Source organism: Urocitellus parryii, chromosome 7, assembly GCF_045843805.1.
Source record: "Urocitellus parryii isolate mUroPar1 chromosome 7, mUroPar1.hap1, whole genome shotgun sequence".
Taxonomy (NCBI): Eukaryota; Metazoa; Chordata; class Mammalia; order Rodentia; family Sciuridae; genus Urocitellus; species Urocitellus parryii.
The window spans coordinates 138,158,685-138,178,953 of record NC_135537.1 but is presented as its reverse complement, the minus strand read 5'-3'; the positions used below and the strand labels follow the sequence as shown (position 1 = coordinate 138,178,953).

The window sequence follows — 20,269 nt, the reverse complement described above, 5'->3', positions numbered from 1 at the left end:
TATATGTGTGTATGTGTGAGTGTGTGTGTATGTGTGTGTACATAGTGTGTGTTTGCCTGCCTGTCTATGTGTCTGGGACATGGCTTCATTTTCTGGTGAAGATTCTTTCCAAAATTCCAGCCAAAAGCCTGAGGTCAAGTGGGAAATATGCACTCCTTGGGGGCTCCGGGAGAGTTTGGGGTCTGAGGCCTCTTCTTAGTACAATGATTCATGGCTTCGGGAGTCGGCATGAGCATACTGTTCCATGGTGAGCCTGGCACTCATTGTCTGAGTATTCGGAGACACTTTCTGGAAAGGTCCCACGTGGGAGAGTGAAAACACACAGACACACACACACACACACACACACACACACACGATGCCCAGGCTTTTAACAACCTGAGGCTATAATGTCCACATAATGCATAGCTGAGGCTAGGGAGTAGTGGTGGATGGGGGTGTATGGTACAGCAACAGAACATCAAACAGGAAAAACTGGTATTCTATCCCAAATCTGCTTTCCTGCTTCCAAACTAAACAGGCTTCAAAGGGGAAGCTTGTTTGTGCTTCTGCACCAGGCGGGACTTCTCAACGCTGGGGTCAGGCCTAAGGAGCACAGAGCAGGTTAAAGAGCACAAGAAACAAGCAGGGAAAGTTGTCGGCTTAACTCTTTGCTGCTCTGGGCATTAGGGCAGGGGTCCAGCAAGGAAAGCATGGGTGAACAGGAGCCCTCCTCCTGCATCCCTGAGTGCGGGGACTATTGAGCTGAAGCAGGTTCACAAAAGCTAGTCTGTGTGGCTACAACAGAGCTGTCAGTTCTCAGCACCCTGAGGCTCATCTACTGTTTTCTACATGTATCCTCCAGGTTTTCTTGTTTGTTCCCGCCCCGCCAAGCCTGGATTTCCCCATTAAACCATAAACTCCTCAAGGCCAAGGGCTGAAGCTCTGTCCTTCACGGAATCTCTCAGAAACAAGGAGACTGAGCACATAGCAGGGACATAATTCGTGCTGGTCACTAAGAAACTTGCTAGTCTGGGAAGGCATCTGAAGTACCTTGTGGGTCTTAAGAGGGCTCCTAAGATGTCAGCAAGATCTCTTGGTTGTGCCATTTCCTGACCATCTAGCAGACAAGTGACCAATTCACTTTCTTTCCCATGATAACTTCCTGGGTAGGAAAGTATAGAGATATACTCTGAAAGACAGCCTGCCCCAGGACCCAGTGAGGGAGATGAGAAGCCCAGGACAAGGTGATGGTCTTTCTGCTCTGCCTTACTGACAGAAGTTGCTCTTCTTTTGAAGTAAAGAAAACCTCTTGGGTCTGAGGGCCTGGGTTTAAGAGTTTCTCTGGCCAGGCCACATGGGGAGGGGGAAGGAAGACAGGGAGGGTGGAGGCAGGGAGGAGGGCTGCATCAGTGCCAACATTCTCAGGTGGTGCTAACGTGTTTCCCACAACCCCCCAGGGTTCTACAGGCTCTGCAGGGGCGGATGTTTCCTGCCCTTTGTTTCCACCCCCATCTGGCACTAAGACACTTGGGACTGGGAGGGAAGGCCCAATGGAACATCTTGGCATGGATGTCAGAGGTGGCTTGGCAGGCAGACTGCCAGTCTGGTGGCTTTTCCAGAGGACATGGCTCCCAAACTTGCTCCAAGTGGCTGCTGAAAAGGGGGACATTAAAAATCCTGGACTTTGCAATCATCTCCTCAGACCCTCTGCCTCCAAAGTAGAGCCATCAGCTATATCAGCTACATTCAACAGGAGCCCAAAGCCCACCATAAGGCTGACCCACGACAGACCACCAAGAACTAGGGGTGCCCGGACAGTCCCCTGAGGAAGGTAGCTCAGCTGGGCTCGTCTGGCCAGAGGGAGGAAAAGCAAGCTTGATGGGTCCTGAGATGCTGACCCCACACCCATGACCAGACAGCAGCAAGTGCCCAAGTGGTAAGAATCCACAGGCATGAGCCAAGGGTTTGCTCTGGAGGACTCCCATCGGCCTGGCCTTAGAGTGACACTGGCCAGAAGAATGCTACCTCGAACCAACAGAATGATCATGAAAAGCTACAAGACAATCAGACCAAAGGCATCTAACCACTTCAAAATCCTCCCGGCCTCCCTGCCAGACCACCCAGCAGCACTGCCGTTATCTGCCAGGGCTGAGTGTTTACCAATAACGGGAACCAGCTTTGCTGTTTTACTGCAAGCTTTATAAGGATAAAAACAAGGGCTGGGCTCATGCAGCCACTGGTTGCTGGGACACAGGAGTCCATTTGCTCAAGCAGTTTAAGCCATGGATCAGTCATAATAATTTGAACTGCTTTGATTATTAAACAATTTTCCTTGCCCCACACATTCCCTACCTCCCTGTAAATCCTGTGTTACACATGCACAGCGGGGCTCCGCCTGCCTGGCCCTGGGCATGGGGCATTTGTGGAAGGAGCTGCTGTGCACATGCAAGGCTGCTCTGCCCTCCCACCCGGCTCACCGATGAGGGGCACCACCAGGATGTACTTCCTGCTCTCCAGCAGCCGCGCCAAACTGGCCAGGTGGTCAATGAAGCCGTTGGTGTCTGGTACGAGGAACAAGGGTCTGATCTCCAGCTCCATCTGCCTCATCTGACTCTGGTCCTCCAGGACAGCCTAAAAGGACACAGAATAGTGAGGGAGCCAGAGAGTGAGCAGGAGAGCTGGTGGGTAAGCCAGGGCCCTGACTCAATGGTGTGTCAGCATCCTGCCCCCGTGCACCTCTTCCCCTCAGTCTATCAGGCCTAAGAGACGGAACCAAGGGCTGAGCATGAGAATGCAACCAAAATCAAAAGTGACCAAATAGCCCAGGGGATGGGACATCACTAAACCCTGCCTAGGACCAAAAGAGGAGCCTGATGGTACTCTGAAAGTAGGACCCTAGGCTAACAATCAAGAAGGGAGTTGGGTTCTTTGGGTATAAAAGGGGTTTCACAGATATTATTCAGGTAGCATATACAAGTGTACTTCTCAATCCAGACATTTAGAAATATCCGGAACAGAATTCATTATTTCAGTTCACTTCACTGTGTACTTATAAAAAACTCACCAAAAAATCCAATGAAATTAAACTCAAAACCTATACAAAACCTATACAGCAGGACTAAGGTGATCACTAATAATCAGTCTCCCACAGCAGGAGTCCATGCAGTGAAATGAAGTAAGACCAGACTCACATGTGTGCAAAGAGCAATACCCAGACTGATCACAACTGCCACTACCTTCCCCTTGCCTTGCCCGTTTCCTAAATGTTTTTTTTTTTTTTTTTTCCCTTTCCACCACAATCCTGTATAAGGGATACTATCACTAACTTCATGTTTCTTTAAATTGACTTTAAGTCAAAGTCACTTTTTTTGCTTAGCCTCAAGCACATCCTATCCAGGATATAAAGTTTTGACAGCCTAGTCATATATTTACTGGACACATGTGCAGCTGAACTGCCATGATAAAAAGTTGAAGAGTCTTCCCCAGCATCACTGAAAAAACTGAATTCACGTGGCACCAATAGTCTGAGTACCACCTCTCACTTCTTGGAGAGCCTAGGGCTTGTCTGTTTTACAGGCTTTTGCATCTCTCAGGGAAGCTCCATCTCTCAGGGAAGCAAAAGCCCAATGTTCTCAAGTCTGGCAGTCTTAAATGTGTGGCAGTGGCCCGTGGAGACAGGCTCTAGGTATATCTGTCACTACAGAACATGGTCATCATTGTGTTACTTCCTCTTCTGGGGATCATGGCCAGAAAGTGAACTGATCTGCTGGCATTGGCCCAGACAGCATGCTCCCTGTGTAGGGAGCCCGCAGGCACCAACACAAATCTGGCAGGGCAGGCAAGCAGGTCTCAGCCTCCTTACGCCCTCTCATGGCCTTCTGCCACACAGCAACTTCAGCACACAAGCACCAGGCAGGGGGAGTGGATGTGCGTGCCAACTGGGATGGGGCCCACAATGCTAGGCCTGGCCACTAACAGTCAGTGAGAAGGCTGCTCAGGGTTCACTGACAGTGACAGTAAAACTGAAAGGGCATACCTTCAAATGATGGGGGTGGTTTCTCTGTGACCTACCAGGGACCTCTCCCTATGAGTAAGTTGTTGCTGCCACTGCCACCACAGCTGGTGGAAGGTACAGGCCACAGGGTACTGGCAGCATGAGAAATGCAGCCAAGAGGCCCAGGCTGCTGAAGTCTTCCTACCAATCTCACCTCATGAGGGGAAGTACCACTGCTGCCAACCACCTTCCCAGGGGTCCTGGATCACTGCCCCTCCCCAGAAGGCTGTCATTGAGAGGGTAACACAAGTCCACCAATTTTGACTTGGGCATTTTATAAGAACATGAAATGGTCCCAATTCAGGTTCAGTGACCAGCTTGTGATTCCTCTTCATGCAGAGGAATGCCAGCATTCCCACTCCTCCTTTCCCCAGGCTTCCATTCTCCATCTAGCTCTTCTGATACCAGGAGTGGTTTTCCTGGTACTCTAGGCCCCAACTCTCTTGTCTTCCTGAGTAAGGGAACAGAACAAGCACTGCCACATGGCTCAGGAGGATGGGGGATACCAGCACCTGTGTAGTGACAGAGGCCCAGGTCCTACTGAGAATGGCATCTCAGTTTTCTTGCCTTGAAAAATGACACTTCAGCCCTGGTTTGGCTCCAGCAAGGAAGTGGAACTGGCTGCCATTTTTCACCCTCTGTAAACAGTGAGCTCCTAAGGCTTGTATCATCCTACTTCTATGCTGGCAGTAGGCAGAAGGGCCTTTAAGTCAAGTGGCCAAGGGGGGGGGGGCGCAGAATGAGCCTCCTAGGATATCCTGATGACTGGAAGAAGCAAAATCTAGAAGCAGGGTCCAGGGAAGCTAACTTCCCTGGGTTCTTAGAGCTCTGGTTGGTGACCAGAAAGGTGAACTGAATTTAGCCTCTTAGGGTGGTGGCAGCCTTGTTGATTCCTGGGGATGGGGCAGGGCCAAGCTGTGTGTGGGTGGTCCAAGCTAGGCTGCCCTCATCCGGTCCCAGGGACGCCCGCAGACAACTTCCCTTAACCTGGCTCTGCCTAGTGAGTCACCACACAACTGCTTCCTGTTCCCCACATGCCCTCATAGAGTCCTAGGAGATTAGACAAGGCTGCTATCTCTTTTCCTGGGGTACCAGTGGGTCTTGAGTGGGCAGGCTTAGACCTCTTAAAAAGAATGGAAGGCCAAAGAGGGCTCAGGAGTCCACAGGCACTCTTCTATGGGTGTCTGTGTTTCCGGTCCTTTCTGAGTGGCTCTGTTTGTGTGTGTGTGTGTGTATGTGTGTGTGTGTTTAGCATTTGCCCTCCCAACTTTTCCAGATTTTACCCGTCAGATTCCTGGCAGCTGTGCACGGCGCCTGTGCCGGCCGTCACGTCCCATTCTGATCTCTGGGTCGCACGGTGAGAGAAGGACACAGGATGCGCAGGGAGTGAAAAAGTGATGTCGATGGGGAGGGTGCCAAGTCCCCACTCACAGTCATGGGACACTTGGGGAGAAGAGGGAAGCATGCTGCTGTGGAGTTCAGAGGCCGGTAGTGAGATTTATTTTTGTTTGTATGAGTAAAAAGCTGCAGAAGCCTCTGGTGGGGGTGAGGGGGGCACAATTGGAATGTTGGGATTCAGACAAACTGGTCCTGGCCTTGAGTCAAGTGTGCTGACCCGGAAGGAGAGTCCCATAAGAACCCTTCTGAATGTAGTGAAGCTTGGGCCATGCTGGTCCTTGGACAGTACACTAAGAAGCTGAGAAAAATGCAGGCACTCCAAATCAGACTGGCAGCAAATGAGATTTGTGGTAATAAGAACACTCATATAAAGTGTGTAAGAGAAAAAATAACAATTCTGTTTCTGGAAGGTGCTAAGTAATCGATGTTCTCTAAAGTATGAGAGCTTCCAGGAGCAAGGAGGCAGAGAACTGGGCAAGAGAGAATACACAATAATGCCTAAAGAGGAAGCTAATGGGCTTAGGTCTCCAGATAGGGCTCTTTTACAGGTTAAGTTCCTTCTTCTATACAGAAGATTTTATAATGCTGAGCCACTGAAAATTGAGACACTGAGAATTACAAATAAAAGCAATGCAATCAGCTGACATGGAAGTTATGGAACCCAGAGAACTCAGATCATGAAGTAGGGCCAGACCAGGAAAAGGCCTTCTTGGGTCTTCCTTTGGCTTAGGAGCTCCACAGGAGTGTGTTGCTTCATGCATCCCTGGGTCCCTCTGTCCATAGAAACATCTTTACCAGAAAGTAAAGGTTTATAACACAGCAAGTTTCTGTGTTCACCTTGTATGTGAAAGTACTTAGCTAAGTGCCTGATACGTGTATTAGCAATTCAACAAATATCAATTTCCTTTCTTCTTGCCCAACTCTCTTTCACTTTGTATGTATCCAGGAAGGTAACTATCTGAGGAAACCACTAGAAAACAAAACTGGGGAAGGGGAAGAGTGGGACACAGGACTACTAATTTCTTTTCTGACTCACACACAGTAGCCATGTGCAATGGTGAGTTACTCGAGAGGCTGAGGTGTGAGGATGGCTTGAATCTTGAAGTCTGGGGCCAGCTGGGTAATATAATGAGATTCTTTTTCTTAAAAAACAACAACAACAAAAAACCCAAAAATTCATAGTACAATTGAATTGTACTATGGATTGAACCTAGGATGGTCTACAACTGAGCTGCAACACCAGCTTTTTTTGGAGACAGGTCTCATTAAATTATCCAGGCTGGTTTTGAACTTGTGATCCCCCTGCCTCTGCCTAAGTCACTGGGATGACAGGTGTGTGTCACCATGCCCAGTGTCATGACTGATTTTTAAAATTTTATTTGCATTTTTTTGTGGTACTGTGGACTGAACCCAGAGTTTTGTGCATGCTAAGCAAGTGCTCTCCCACTGAGTTACATCCCTAGTCCAGCAATTTTTATTTTTTTATTTTATTTTTTAAAAATTTCTTCTTTTTTTTTATAGTTGTATATGGACACAATACCTTCATTTTATTTGCTTTTATTTTTATGTGGTGCCAGGGATTGAACTCAGGGCCTCACGCACGCTAGGCAAGTGCTCTGCCACTGAGCCACAACCCCGGTCCCAGATATTTGAGATAGGGTTTTACTATGCTGCCCAGGCTGGGCTTCACCTCTTGATCTTCCTGCCTCAGTTACCTGAGTAAGTGAGATTACAGATGTGTACCACTATGCCTGGCAATACTACTGATTTTTAAAAACTGTGGATGTAAATGAGAAATGAAAGCAAGCAAGCAAACAAACAAAAAACCAAAAAGAAAAAAACCTCAACAATTCCAATAGGAATAGTTTGTGAGATAACCACTGTCAATAACCAAAGGGAGTAGTTAATGCTTTGGATATAGAAAGCAGGTAGAGCTTCCCCTGGGAGCAATAGGGTTATTGTCTTCATTTGGGGTATTTTGCTAATGGGAAAACTGCTCCTTAGGTTTCCTTTTCTGGATGTCCCAAAGTACCACAGCTTAACACATACTTGCCTTATTTTAAAAATTATGACATTTTCAGGTTGTTTTATGAGGACTGATTGTATTTGCAAACTAGACTGTAAGGCGCTTCAGGAGAAATGTTTACTTTTCTTATAGTTTCTTTTTTCTTGTCTTTTTTTTTTTTTTTAGTTATAGATAAACACCATACCTTTATTTTATTTATTTATGTTTATGTGGTGCTAAGGATGGAACCCAGTGCCTCACACGTGCTAGGCAAGTGCTCTGCCACTGAGCCAGAACCCCAGCCCTGTAGTTTCTTCTACAATAGAAATATAGCAAACAGAAATAGTATAAAGCTTGATGTATCATAGGAGCTCAATGACCTAACCCACACAGTCTTAGAGCTGAAGAGTTCTTTAAAGATAAACTTATCGCATTTTAATGGATAACTCTTTTTCTGAAAAAGATGAAGAAGTTTGTCCTTTCCTGAGGAGCGAGAGTGGTAGAGCTAAGCATGATAACTCTCGGCTTGCTCAAAGTAGCAGTCTAAGGTTGTTTCAGCCAATGGCCTGACCATTCTGTGGGAGGGCGGGACACTGGGGATGCTGCTGGAACCAATGAGGTGGGAGCAAACTGGAGGCCCAGCACCATATTGTGTGGAGAAGCTGGAGTGGGCTTGGGCGGTGCCCAGCTCTGCAGTCTGATGTGCTTTCCTGCCCTGGCGTGAACGTGCCCCTGGCCTGGTAGTGTGCTGGCTCCACCCTGCCTCCGACAGCTAGGAGCCAGGGCTGAGTGTCTGCCTTCCGCTAGCTTCCATACAGGTGTGGGGGGCTCTGTGCATACCCCATTGTTCCATAATGGCCCCCCCAGCTGGCTGGCAGTGTGAATGGACTGTAGCTATATTTAGAGTGAAAACTCCTGGGGCCACCACAAAGGAGTGACCGCATCTTCAGGAGGGTGGGTGGGCGGGAAGGGGACAGGAGAGCAAAGTTATTTTCAGAACACATGTCACTGCTGGCTACAGAGCAAGACTGTGGCCATAATGCAAAGGGAAACAATAGCTGTGGCCAGAGGAAGAGCCTGTTATGTTTCAGGTGGGATGTTTGCAACTGCTCAGGAAGCCTGACCCCGCCCGACAGCAGCACAAATCACAGCAGTGCTTCATGGAGGCAGGGAGGAGGCAGGGGATTCACAGGGCCAGTACGAGGTGCCAAGAGGCCACGCCTCATGCCTGGAGGAGGATTTTCAGTGACTGTTTGGCCCTGGGGGCCTGGTTCGGAATGAAACACTTCTGACCAATTTCCCAGACAAACCATGCACCCTGCTCTGGTCTCTGGACACCTCCCAAGAATGGCAAAGGGAATGAGAAGAACTCAGGCGGAAAGCATCAAGGTGGGCAGGATGAACCTAATGTAAAGAGCTGTCTCAGGCAAAAAGGCAAAGCCTGGACTGAGTCACAGAGTGTGGCCTCAAAGCTCCTGGTGGGCGGACTGGCGCCCCCAGCATCCAGGGGCCTGCCTTGGTGCTACAGCTCCAGCTGCACAGGCCCGGAGAGCTCCCCACACCCCTTTTCTGACCTCCAGTCGGCCCTACTCACCAGCCTCTATGCAACGCCGGAAGCAGGGAGGGATAGGCTACGGAGGGAGGCCAGGCCTCACCTCCCCCAGCCCCACAGATGAGCTGAGGCCCAGGGGTCTAGGTGGGAGCAGGGAAGTGGGGGTGTGGCTATGGCCCCAGATCTCACTTGGACTTTATAGCCATCCTGGGGGCCGGGGGGATTTTGTTCAACCCCATCTTCATATCCCCTTCCCCAAACATGTGTGGTTCCTGTTTTGCTGCATCTGTAAAAGGCGCTGGGAGTTGGGGACTTGCCTTACACCTCTCGGTTAACACCCTGGAGACTGATGGAGTTCAGAGTAGTGTAATTTACAGCCCATCTCTCCGATCTTAATTCACTCGATGCTCCTTTCTTCCTTATTGTATTAGTGTGACCTAGGTACCTGCCAACAATAATGGCCTCTCTAGCTAGGAGCCTCTCCCCCACTCCCAGGACAATTTATACCTTTTCCTTGGGATTTTTCCCCCTTAAATTAAACAAAAAGAGGAAAAATAGAGAAGGTTAACATGGGTTTGGAGTGCTGAAGCCCCGTGGTTCTGGGCAGGAAGCCAATGGCCCGAGGGCACACACATGTGCGTGCTCTCCCAGAAGGGCCTTCACCGGCCCTGTTTTACAGCCACCTCGGCACAGACTCCAGGGTTCACGCATATGGCCAGACAGATGTGTCTGGCTTACGTTCAAGGCTGGAAAATGAAGAATTATGGAAGTGAAGGGCCCCGGGCATTAAAGGGGGGGGAGGGAAAGGGGGAATTTTTCCTCTGCTGAGAAATCCTCCTGTGGCTGAGAGGCTGGAGAAGGAGGTTGACAGGAGGCAGGGCCGCCAGCAGTGGTGCATGTGGGGCCTGTTCTTAAAGGGGCCACATCAGCTCACACTTTGCACACCCATAGCAGGCCTTGAAGATTGGGGACAGAGTAGCCTCTCCTACAGGAGGTGGTGGGGAGAACAGGCCTCCTGGACAAAGCCATCCAGCAGCACTGCAAGTGAGGTCTTGTTAGACCTCCAAATTATTCTAGTACTTCTTGTTGAGGGAGAAGCCAATCTGGACATGGTGTTCAGTAGATCACAGCAGCCATGTGCTTCTACATCCTCCTGTATTTCTCTCTCTCTCTCTCTTTTGCAATACTCAGGATTGAATGCAGGGGTGCTCTACCACTGAGCTACATCCCCACCCCTTTTAATTTTTTGAGACAGGGCCTCGCTAAGTTGATGAGACTATCCTTATGAGGTAAGTGTATTTCTCTTTTTAATAACCGTGGCTCACACATCAAATCACCTGTTTATAAAGACTGACTTTTCTACTACATGGTATGATCTGGAATGTTATGTTTTCAGTCACTTCTGTGTCCCCCAGCCACCAGCATAGCCAATGCTCAATTGCCATTTACTAAACTGAGCTGAAGACATGGTCCCCGATTCCAAGGAGCTCACAGTACAGTGAGGGAGACAAGTCCAGAAACAACTGTAATATGAGACATGATAATAATTCCCACGAATGAAGTATAAATCCATGCTATAGCAACACAGGACAGAGAGAGATGAATTCTTCCTGGGGGAAATCGGGAAAGGCCTCACTGGGCAGATGGTGTTTGAAGGAAGATAGAGGAATTAAAGAAGGAATAGAATTCCAACAGGTAATGGGAAATGAACAGTAGAAAAAGGGTACTCTGGTTTGAAGGATAACATCAACCAAAACCCAAGAAAGTAGGAAAGGGCAGAGTGTGTCTAGGGACAGTGAGAGGAGAGGGAGGTCAATGTCACTGTCCAGGCAAGAAAGTTTTAGTGACTGGACAGGTACTTCACACACACTGTCATTCATTCTGGGGACTCTTGAGAGGTAGATGCTGTACCACTTTCATTTTATAGATGAGGAAACAGGTTCAGAGAAGTTAACTACTTTGCCCAGTGTTATATGGCTAATAATGGCTTATGGGGATGTGGCACTGGGAGAAGAGTTGGGAAAAACAGATTGGGAACAAATTAGAAAGCCTTAAATGTCGTAGGAAAGAATTAAGACTCTATTTTACTGGCCACACAAACACACTGATGATTCTTGAGGGGTGGGGGTAAGCTTTTGTGGAAAAGAGAATGATTCACAGGAGGCAGTGGGGTGAAACAAGAGCCTGTTCGTCAGACTGTGTACTATACAACTCTAGGAGGGGCTTTTCACAGACTGTGGCAATGTAGGGGTCTTGATTGCTACAGTCCAAGCAAGTCCCTCAATTATGACAGCACTGGCAATGGGAATAGGGAGAAGAGGAAGAAGTAAATGAGTGAAAGGACAGGATTTGATAAGACACTGGACCAAGAAAGGGTACAAAGCCAGGGTGGAGTGAGGTGATGCTTTCCCTGCTATCATCTATAAAGTCATCTATGAGTATTTGCCAAACACCAATTCAGCTTCCTGAGACTAGCCACACCACCACAGATGTCTGGTAGAGGTATTGAACAGTTGATTCTGATGGGAGCAGGGACATGAATATAACTTAAGAAGGATGGAGCCTAACTGCTATTCATTTCCCTTCCTGGGGCAGGATGAACAGTCTAAGAGCAGACAAAGTGACTACTTGCATGTTATTTGTGGTAAGCACTTTAGGTGTAGTGTCTCATGTAGTCTTCACAGCAACACCAAGAGGTAGGTGCCATTACCACTTTCACTTTGAACATGAGAAAACAGACTCTGACAAGTAAAATAATTTGCCTGAAGTGACAAGGCTAGTTAAATGATGGAGCCTGAATTGTAGTTAGGTTTGCCTGACCACCCAGGGGAGAGGCAGTTGAAAAGAAGGCTGAAACAAATATCCTTAGAAAGGTAAGGCAGAGTGGCTTAATGCTTCTCCATGCATACAACTTTTTTTTTTTTTTAAGATGTAGTTGGACATTTATTTATTTTTATACTGTGCTAAGGATCAAACCTATGCCTTGCACGTACTAGGTAAGTGCCCTACAGCTGAGTCACAACCTCAGCCCCACACCTTGTTTTTAAAGAGGGAGCATGACTGGCTTTTTCCTATCTGCCCTTAACCCTAGACAAGGAGAAGTGGGTACACAGTGCAAGGGGACAGACCTGGGAAAGCCATAGAGAAAAACTTGCTCAAGTGAAGGTTTGGGTCCCTGAGAGGGCTGACAGTGGGGAAGTCCCTGCATGAAGATTAGGTAGTTCTAGAGGGTGCAGAGAGTTCTTCCATTACGCTGCGAACTCAGATTGTAGTCTGTGACTGTGGCAACCTCTCCCAAGAAATGGTGCTCTCCATGAGTATCTGGGTTTGGTGCAAAGGAACTCCAAAGCTCTGAAACTACATGAAAGATCCTGTATGTTTGGGGTCACTGACAGAGCCTCATAGAGCAGGGTGGAAGGGAGTGCTTATCAGATTCTCTGAGAAGACCCTGCTTCTGCCTTGAGTGAGACTCCACTAGGCATGCTATCATAATGTAGTGGTAGAGTAAGACAACAGGAGGTAGAGGTGGATATACAGTAAGACCATTCCAGGATATAGGTTTGCGTGTCCCTATATCCTGCCCATATCTCTACTCAGGCCCTTTATAGTCACCATCCTGGGAACCACCATCCCCAGGCAGGCCCCACCTGGATCTTTTCTTGACGACGCTGCTGCTCAGCTATCTTCCTGGCTAGAGCCAGCTTCTTGGCTCGAAGTTCCCTGATGTCATCCTCGCCCCCACTGCCTTCGGCCTCTGAATCTTCCTCAAAGTCTTCAATCACCACGTCTTCCTCCTTTGGGTGGTGGGGCAGACCAGGGGAAAGAAGAGAATATGAGTCCACAACACTTAATGGATCCCCTGTCACTACTGCCATCCCCCACCCCATGCCGACCAGGATGATTCCTTATCAAGAGACCCATCATGTGTGCTTCCCTTGCTTGGGAAAAGGGGGATTTAGAGAAGCTATTGCACTTCCACTCAAACTGCTCCCTTTACACTCAAGGGTTCTTTCCTTACATAGGTATCCCAGTCACAATTACACATATACACTTCCATGTTTGTACTCACACTCATAAGGGCACATCTTAGGCCTAATTTTCATTTTGAAAATCACAAATGATTTAAGGGGTAAATGATAGAGAAAGCTAAATTGCCCACTTTAAATCTAATTCATACTAGTGACTGCATAGGAATCAACTTGGGTTAATAGCTGTGAGTTGGGCGAGGAAGCTCCATTGCCTCAGACAGCATCAGGAGTAAATGCTGTAGCTCAGCAGACCTTGCCCTGGTTTCTTTTTAAGACCACAGTCTGGTGGTGTGGGGACCTCTGGGGCCCTTTTACAGGAATGCACATGACAAGGCCTTGCTCAGCTGCCCTCTAGGACCTGAGCAGGGCAGAAGGTGGCTGGCTAACTTAAAGAGCCTCCTGCCAGACTTCCCCAGGGATGGCAACTCCCTGCTTGCGACCTCAGCACTCAGCAGTCATTGCTCCCCGGGTGGTCCCGGCTCTATTCCTCCCTCTCTCACTTTTGGCCTTGGTCAGTAGAGAACATGCAGCTGCCCAAAAGAGCTTCCTTTGAGGGTCAGGGTTAGGAGGGGTAGAGGGTGAGTGATTCAATAAATCTGACAATGGTAATGCTAGTAACTGCATCGACAGCTACCATTTGCTCAGTGCTTCTTACTGGCCAGGTACTGGGATAAGCATTTTTTATGCATTGACTCATTTAATCCTTAAAATGGCCTGTGAAATAGAAGTGATTAACATCCCTATTTTATAAATGAACAAACCAAAGTTTAGAGTTAAACAACCTACTCAAGATCACACAGGTAGCACGTGGCAAAGCTGGGATTCAATCCCAAGAGAAAAAAACAAAATCAAAAAACCAACAAGCAAAAAAACTCAAGTGAGCTTGGCTCCAAAGTCTGTGCTTGTACTACTCATAATGAGCAATCCAAAGGGCTAGGGGGCTGGCCCAAATCCAGCCCTCATTGTCTCAGCTGTGTCAGGCCTGGCCCTCTTCAGTACAGACTGCTCTCTCCTCTCCTCTAACTGGGATTCTCTTGACAGAAGGTGGTTATAAAGCATGTGGGTGGTTAGGTGATGGGGGAGCAGGGTCTGGGAAGATGCGTGACTTGGTAGCATCCTTAAGGAACTAGAGTTTGTTCTGTTCATGAAGGATATCTAAAGAAACATCTCTCACACTTCTAATCAGCTTCAGTGACTCAGTCTGGCAGTTTGGAGAGATAAGATCAGAGGATGGAGCTGGGAGTATAGTGTAAGCCTGTAATCCCAGCAACTTTGGAGGCTGAGGCAGGAGAATTGCGAGTTTGAGGCCAGCCTCAGCCATTTAAGGAGGCCCTGAGCAACTTAGCAAGACCCCACCTCAAAAAATTAAAAAGAGCTGGGGATGTAGCACCCTGGGTTCAATCCTCTCCAAAAAAGATCTAAGGATGGGGCTAAAACTGCCACTGTGTTAGAAGGTCTCAGGGGTCTGGGGTATTGTCCACAGTCACCACTCATTTGTTAACCCTTGGCCACAGGAAGGAGGAAAACTGCATATTCACTTCCTTGTTCACAGAGTTAACCTGGATAGGAGCAAGTGGAACAGGATGTCCACTGGGCACCTGGGGGAATAATGCCCTTGCCTGCTCTGACTGGGGATGCACAGGATTATCATGGGCCTGGAGGGAACTGGACTGAGGTCAAGGGAGGGTCAGAGAAGCTTGTCTGAGGTTTGCTCAGCTCTCATAGCAAACGAGGAAGTGCAGGGTTATGAAATTACACAGACTAGGGTAAGCAGGGTTTCCCAGGGGCCACTAACATAAAGGAACCCAGGAGGCTCGTGGGAAAAGGAAGAAGTGGGCAGCCTGGCGTGACTTACAACCTTTGTCTGGTCAATAAGCATCAGAAGGAGAGAGTGAGTGTGTGTGGCATAGCTAAGACCTGGGACCAGTGAGCTAGTCTGCTCCCTGTAAGAGGAGAGCAGGCCCTGGGTTTGGAGTGAGATGAGAGCTGGCCTCACCCTCCACTGCCTGCCTTGGCCTTCAAGTGTGGGTGAAATACTGGACTGAAGTGTCCTCCCATTCCCCCACGCTTCCCACACAGTGTCCTGGGCTGCGGTGGCACTGCTCTGCTGGACTACAGCTTGGACACCCCAATGGCTTTAGCGACTCCACTGTCTCCTCCCATGCTGACAGCTCATTCTTTCCCATTATTTCCTGCCCAGGTTTCATCTGGTGAGTCTGGAATCATGGGCTCAGCTATATCCCTGGAACCACCTCTGTCCTGGAAGCTGAGCCCTGTGTCATCAGGGGTGGGGTGGGTTCTCTAGCGATTCTAATGAAGTCAGTCCAAGACTCTGCTGCTCTGAAGACTCTGTTCCAAAGGTGGCCACTCTATCACTGCTCACATCCCAAACGACAGCTTCCAGCTGACATCTGGCTTCCTTGGCCTGTTACTGATTTCATCCCTGCACCCCGCCCTTCTCCACCAGGCGCTTGAGACTGCTGCGGGCCAAATGACTGTGTTGGCCTATGTGTGACCTGGCCTCTGGCTAGAATCGCTTCCGTCACTTCTATCAGTCCCATGTTTCTTCCCACCTAAGTGCCCCTGTCTTTAACACAGTGGGGTAAAAGAAGGAAAGAGTGAACTTTAGGCAAACATGAGGTGTGTGCGCACACACCCAAAGTTACCCACACCCAGACACACAGCAGGGAGGCTGGCAGGGAGGCTGGCAGTGATGCTAATCGCACACATGCTCTGACACTGCTACACACTCACATTTACTCAAATCCCACAGTCAGCAGGAGAGCTGGCAGCAAGTGTTCACTTAAACTGACACACAAACGGAGCACACACACAGACCCACGTCAACAAGTCAACAATCATTCCCAGAAAGACACATACATGCACAGCAGGGCAAATGCCAGTGAGGTGTGCAGAAGCAATTACACAGGCTAACACACACACACACACACACACACACACACACACACACACACGTCTGGAGTGAAGCAAGGGCTACAGGAACAACCAAGGGCAAACAAACAAGAGGAGAATTCCTTAATCACATCAGGATGTGCAGGAGGGAGGGAGGGAGGGCAACTGGGGGAGGGGGTGATTTTCCACATGGGGCCAGCAATGTCAGCTCTTCCTGTACGAGTGCAAGAGGCTGGAGCTCAGTCCTGTGCTGCGCTGAGCAATGCACATCTATAAACTTGATCCTCAGCCTGAACCCTAACACCCCCCCCCCCACTCCCCTTCCTAAGCCTCCAGAGCTGCACATTATTAAACTCTTTCTTTTCCTCCCTTCTCCTCCAATGCAACATTAAAAAGAAGCATCTGGAACTTGTAGCAGAGTGAGATGGAGGCACTGGGGTGGACTGGCAGGAAGGGGCACCAGCAGAGTGCACTCTTGAGAAGCTTGCTGTCATGGTCAGCACAGACATGGCTCTGAGGTTATAAATAACCCCCAGTAGAAGCAGTCGTGGGCAGGGGGAGGGGAGCCTTCCCTCTGCCACAGCGGGCTCTTCCCGCATAGTACCTCATCTTCCAGTTGTTTTCCCTCTTGGCTTCCCATTTCCTTTCCCATGGTGTCTGGGACGGGTGCCACTGACACATATTTTCCACCCTTGAATGCCAGCAGAGGCTCTTCTTGTCCACAAAGGGCTTCCAGAAAATACTTCAGTACTGTGACCCTTTTGCAGTCGGCTGCAATAACCTACAGGGCAAGAGGGAGAGAAGAAAAACAGCATTTTCTAAAAGGGAAGATGAGGATGAGAGACATAGTTGGTTGCGTGGGGCACATGTCAAAGTAACTGGGAAAGAAGGCAGAGTTAGTGAGCAGGAACGTGCATGTGCGTGTGTAAAGGAGGGGAGTGAGGGCCAAGGACCAAGGTCTTCTGAAGGAAGGAAGTTGCCACAGTCTTCTTAGGTCACCTCTGGGGCAGCAGACAACCCCAGGACCAATGCCAGGTGCCCTTGGGGCTTGTACATTTCTTTTACTAAAGTCCTGATATAAAAATAAGAATAAATTAAATTCTTCCAAATTTGGAATGTATTCAGTGGAAGGAGTGAAGTACAGAACACTGGCTTTCATAGAACACCACTTTCTGCCCCCCCCACCACCATTGCCCCTCTTCAGTCTCCCTCCATGAGAACTCGCAGTCCAAGTACAAAAGGAACTATGAGGGCTTTCTTGGCTTTTTCATTTCAATCAGGTCACTTTGGGATCCCCCTGTTAGGTTCCTGCCCCACCTCAGAGCTTCTCATGCTCAAGAAACTGGGGTTAGTAGGACATGGTCTAGAGGAAGAGGACATGGTCTGGAGGAAGATTACAGGCAGAGAAGATGACAGTGTTTAACCAAAGCCCTGCCCTCCAGGGTTCATGCCAGTTGCTCCCACGTGGCCTCATCAGCACACAGTCAGTGCTGTCAGAGAAGCTGGGGCTGATTTAGTGGAGATGAAATTTATTATATTGAGCAATCATCAAATTTGTCAGCATCTCAGATGAAGTATCCACAGTCACCCAATCTGGGGTCCTCTCTGCAAGAATACATATGCATGCCCTCACCATCAACCTGCCTGTGCTCCACTCCATTCTTGCACACTGGTGCCCTTCTCTTCCTCTCTGGCCTCTGGGGTCCCCTCTTACCTGCTGGCAGGGTGCTCACCAAGGAGGAGAGGTCCCTGTTTGATGTGCAGCTCAGAAGCCAAGGGCTGTTCCACACCGGAAACATGCTACAGGGGCCAGATATGCCACAGGGGGAAGCCCTTATCATCAGTGACTCCAGTCTACACTGAATGCTGGGTCCCCCCTTTAATGGCTCCTCATTTCTGAATGTGAAAGGGACTGGTATATTTGCATTATGCACTGAAGGGCTAATGTGGATACTATTACTTCCCTCCTCAGAACAGCAATCTCTCTGGTGGCTAAGACTACATTTCATTCCACATTGTCAGGGGTTGTATGATCAAGCTGGAGCACAGCAGGCTCATAGTAAAGATGATAGGCATAGGGAAACTTGGCTGGGTGCTTCAGGGAATAGATGAAGGAGGCACAATCCAGGTCCTCTAGGAAATGAGCACTGCTCTACCATGTGGCTGGCCAGGTAAAGTGCAGCACACAGTTACCTGTGTGCTCTATGACTGTTTTCTGCCATCTTCTCCCCTGTCTAGGCACCCCTCACCAATGGCCCTGTTGAGGCTGAAATCTCAGGCTAAGTATCTTTGTCATCCACCTGAGAGGCTGACCTAAAAGTTCTTGGCTTCCCAGAGGAGGCTTAGAAAAAGGTGAGCCTCTTGAGCTGGGGGGTGCCTAGTCCTGGCTTACTTCCTTGAAAAAGGAAGGAAGCCTGTCTTGGGCCAGGGCAGGTAACCATGACTCTATCGCGTGTATTCAAACATGTGATGAGGGAGGCTAGAAATACAGAAGCAGGGGCTAAAGGCATTAAAGAGCAGAGCTGAAATGAGTAATAGCCTGGCAGGCAGCACGCACAGTGGCCTCCCTGCATCCCCAGCCTCTCACTTGCAGAGGAAACTTCTGCATTTCCACAAGGCTGCCAGTTTCCTCTCTGTGGTCTAATTTTAACCACCTTGTCGTTACAGTGTGTGTCAGCCACCTGACCCCTCTCTGACCTATGACCTTATGCCCTAGCTACTGCTTGCACTATGCAGAATTATGTAATGGGTCCAGGACTTTCCTTTTTGGCATGAGGCTGCTGCCACTGAATGGAGAGGAGGTGGAGTGTACAGTTGAGAAGAGGACAAAGAAACTAGTGCTGATACTTGGCTCACCTGTATGGTAAGAGGCCCACAGGTAAAGTGCAGCACACTCTGCTGAGTCTACAGCAGAAGCCTAACCAGGAAAGAACAGTGTGCCATGGATGTGTGCCTGAACAGGTGGTCAAGAGCACTACTGCTAGGGCATGGGTTGGATGGTATACTGAATGGCACAGGAAGAAAGTGATTCCTGGCCAACAGGGAGAAAGGCCATAAGTGCAGACGTGGGACTCCTGGAGATGGGGATTTCCAGGGCACAGCGGGACCCAGGGATGCAGACATCCTGAGCTTGCCTGCAGCACATCCTCAGAGGATCAGTGGGAATTGTCCATCACATGAGCAAAAAGAAATTCTCCACCTGCAGCCCCAACCAGTATTCAGTTCCATGTCTTTCAGAAAGAAGCTGGTTTCCTTGGGGTTTCTGTTCTTCCTCTAGGGCAGGGACATGCAAGGCTGATTGACAAAAGGGCTTTGATCAATTAGGGTCTCTTGAGATAAAGATAAGGTACCTACCTGTTTGGAGAGAGAAGTCTTTTGTATGAACATCCTCTCTCCTTTGCAATTCAACCAGCAGGGAGAACAGCCAAGGTTGTGCACAGTCTCCTTAGGTTTATAAAATATACCATGGTACTGAGAAATGCAGAGCTCATGATATTTGGTAGACAGGGAAGCTGAGAGGCAGAATGACTAGGGTTTGACTAGGGACACTGGGAAGCCTTCTATCTCCTGCCCATTAGCCTGTTTGCAAACACATTCTGCTTTAAGGTAGAAGGAATAAGCCTAGAGGGGGAGAAGACCACAGCTCTCTTGGCCCTGGAGTTCTATAGAAGGCTTATGGGAATATTCTCCGACTCAAAGCCTTGAAACAACAATAACAGAAGAAACAAAACCAGTTTAATATGGCTAAAAGGGATATCATGATGGAGGAAGCCTTTGAAACTACCTATATAAAGAAAACTCTAGAGCAGGGGTTGTAGCTCACTTGGTAGAGCATTTGCCTTGCATGTGTGAGGCACTGGGTTCGATCCACAGCAACACATAAAAACAATAAATAAAATAAAGGTATTGGGTCTGTCTACAAAAAAAAAAAAAAAAAAAAAAAGAAAACGCCAAGATTGTCTTTGCTTGGCTCAGGAGGACTTCCTTGTAGGGGAGGGGTTAAAGCTAGGTTTTCTGCTTGGAGAGAAAGGAGTCCAGATGAAGACTATGACATAATTCCCACAATAATTCTGTTCATGAGCACATTTTTCCATTCTATATCAATGAAAAGCAGAGAATGTAAATGATATGTACATCACAGCTTGAGCAAACTAGAGAGAAGAAAAAGAGCTGGGCAGGAACAGATTCCTCTTGGTCTGTGACAAGCAGAGGTGGACTGGGGCTAGAGGTGCTTTGGTAAAGGGGTGCTGGAGAAAACTCTGGGAATCTCAGTGTACCTTTCCAGTGGCAGTCCTGGCCTCTCTAGAGGAACCATTCCATCTTTGAAAAGAAAACTG

At 48.6% G+C, this 20,269-nt stretch overlaps 1 protein-coding gene across 5 annotated transcripts in view; it reads right to left on the bottom strand.

The window, feature by feature from the left end:
• Smg6 (SMG6 nonsense mediated mRNA decay factor) overlaps window positions 1-20,269 on the bottom strand; it is a 233,327-nt gene that overhangs the window by 6,780 nt on the left and 206,278 nt on the right. For all 5 annotated transcript variants that reach the window (XM_077801318.1, XM_077801316.1, XM_077801317.1 and 2 more), the window contains 3 exons: window positions 16,537-16,713; window positions 12,639-12,785; window positions 2,460-2,613 (listed from right to left, as the gene is read on the bottom strand). In XM_077801318.1, coding sequence (XP_077657444.1) covers window positions 2,460-2,613; window positions 12,639-12,785; window positions 16,537-16,713 — 478 coding nt within the window. The remainder of the gene's footprint in view (window positions 1-2,459; window positions 2,614-12,638; window positions 12,786-16,536; window positions 16,714-20,269) is intronic.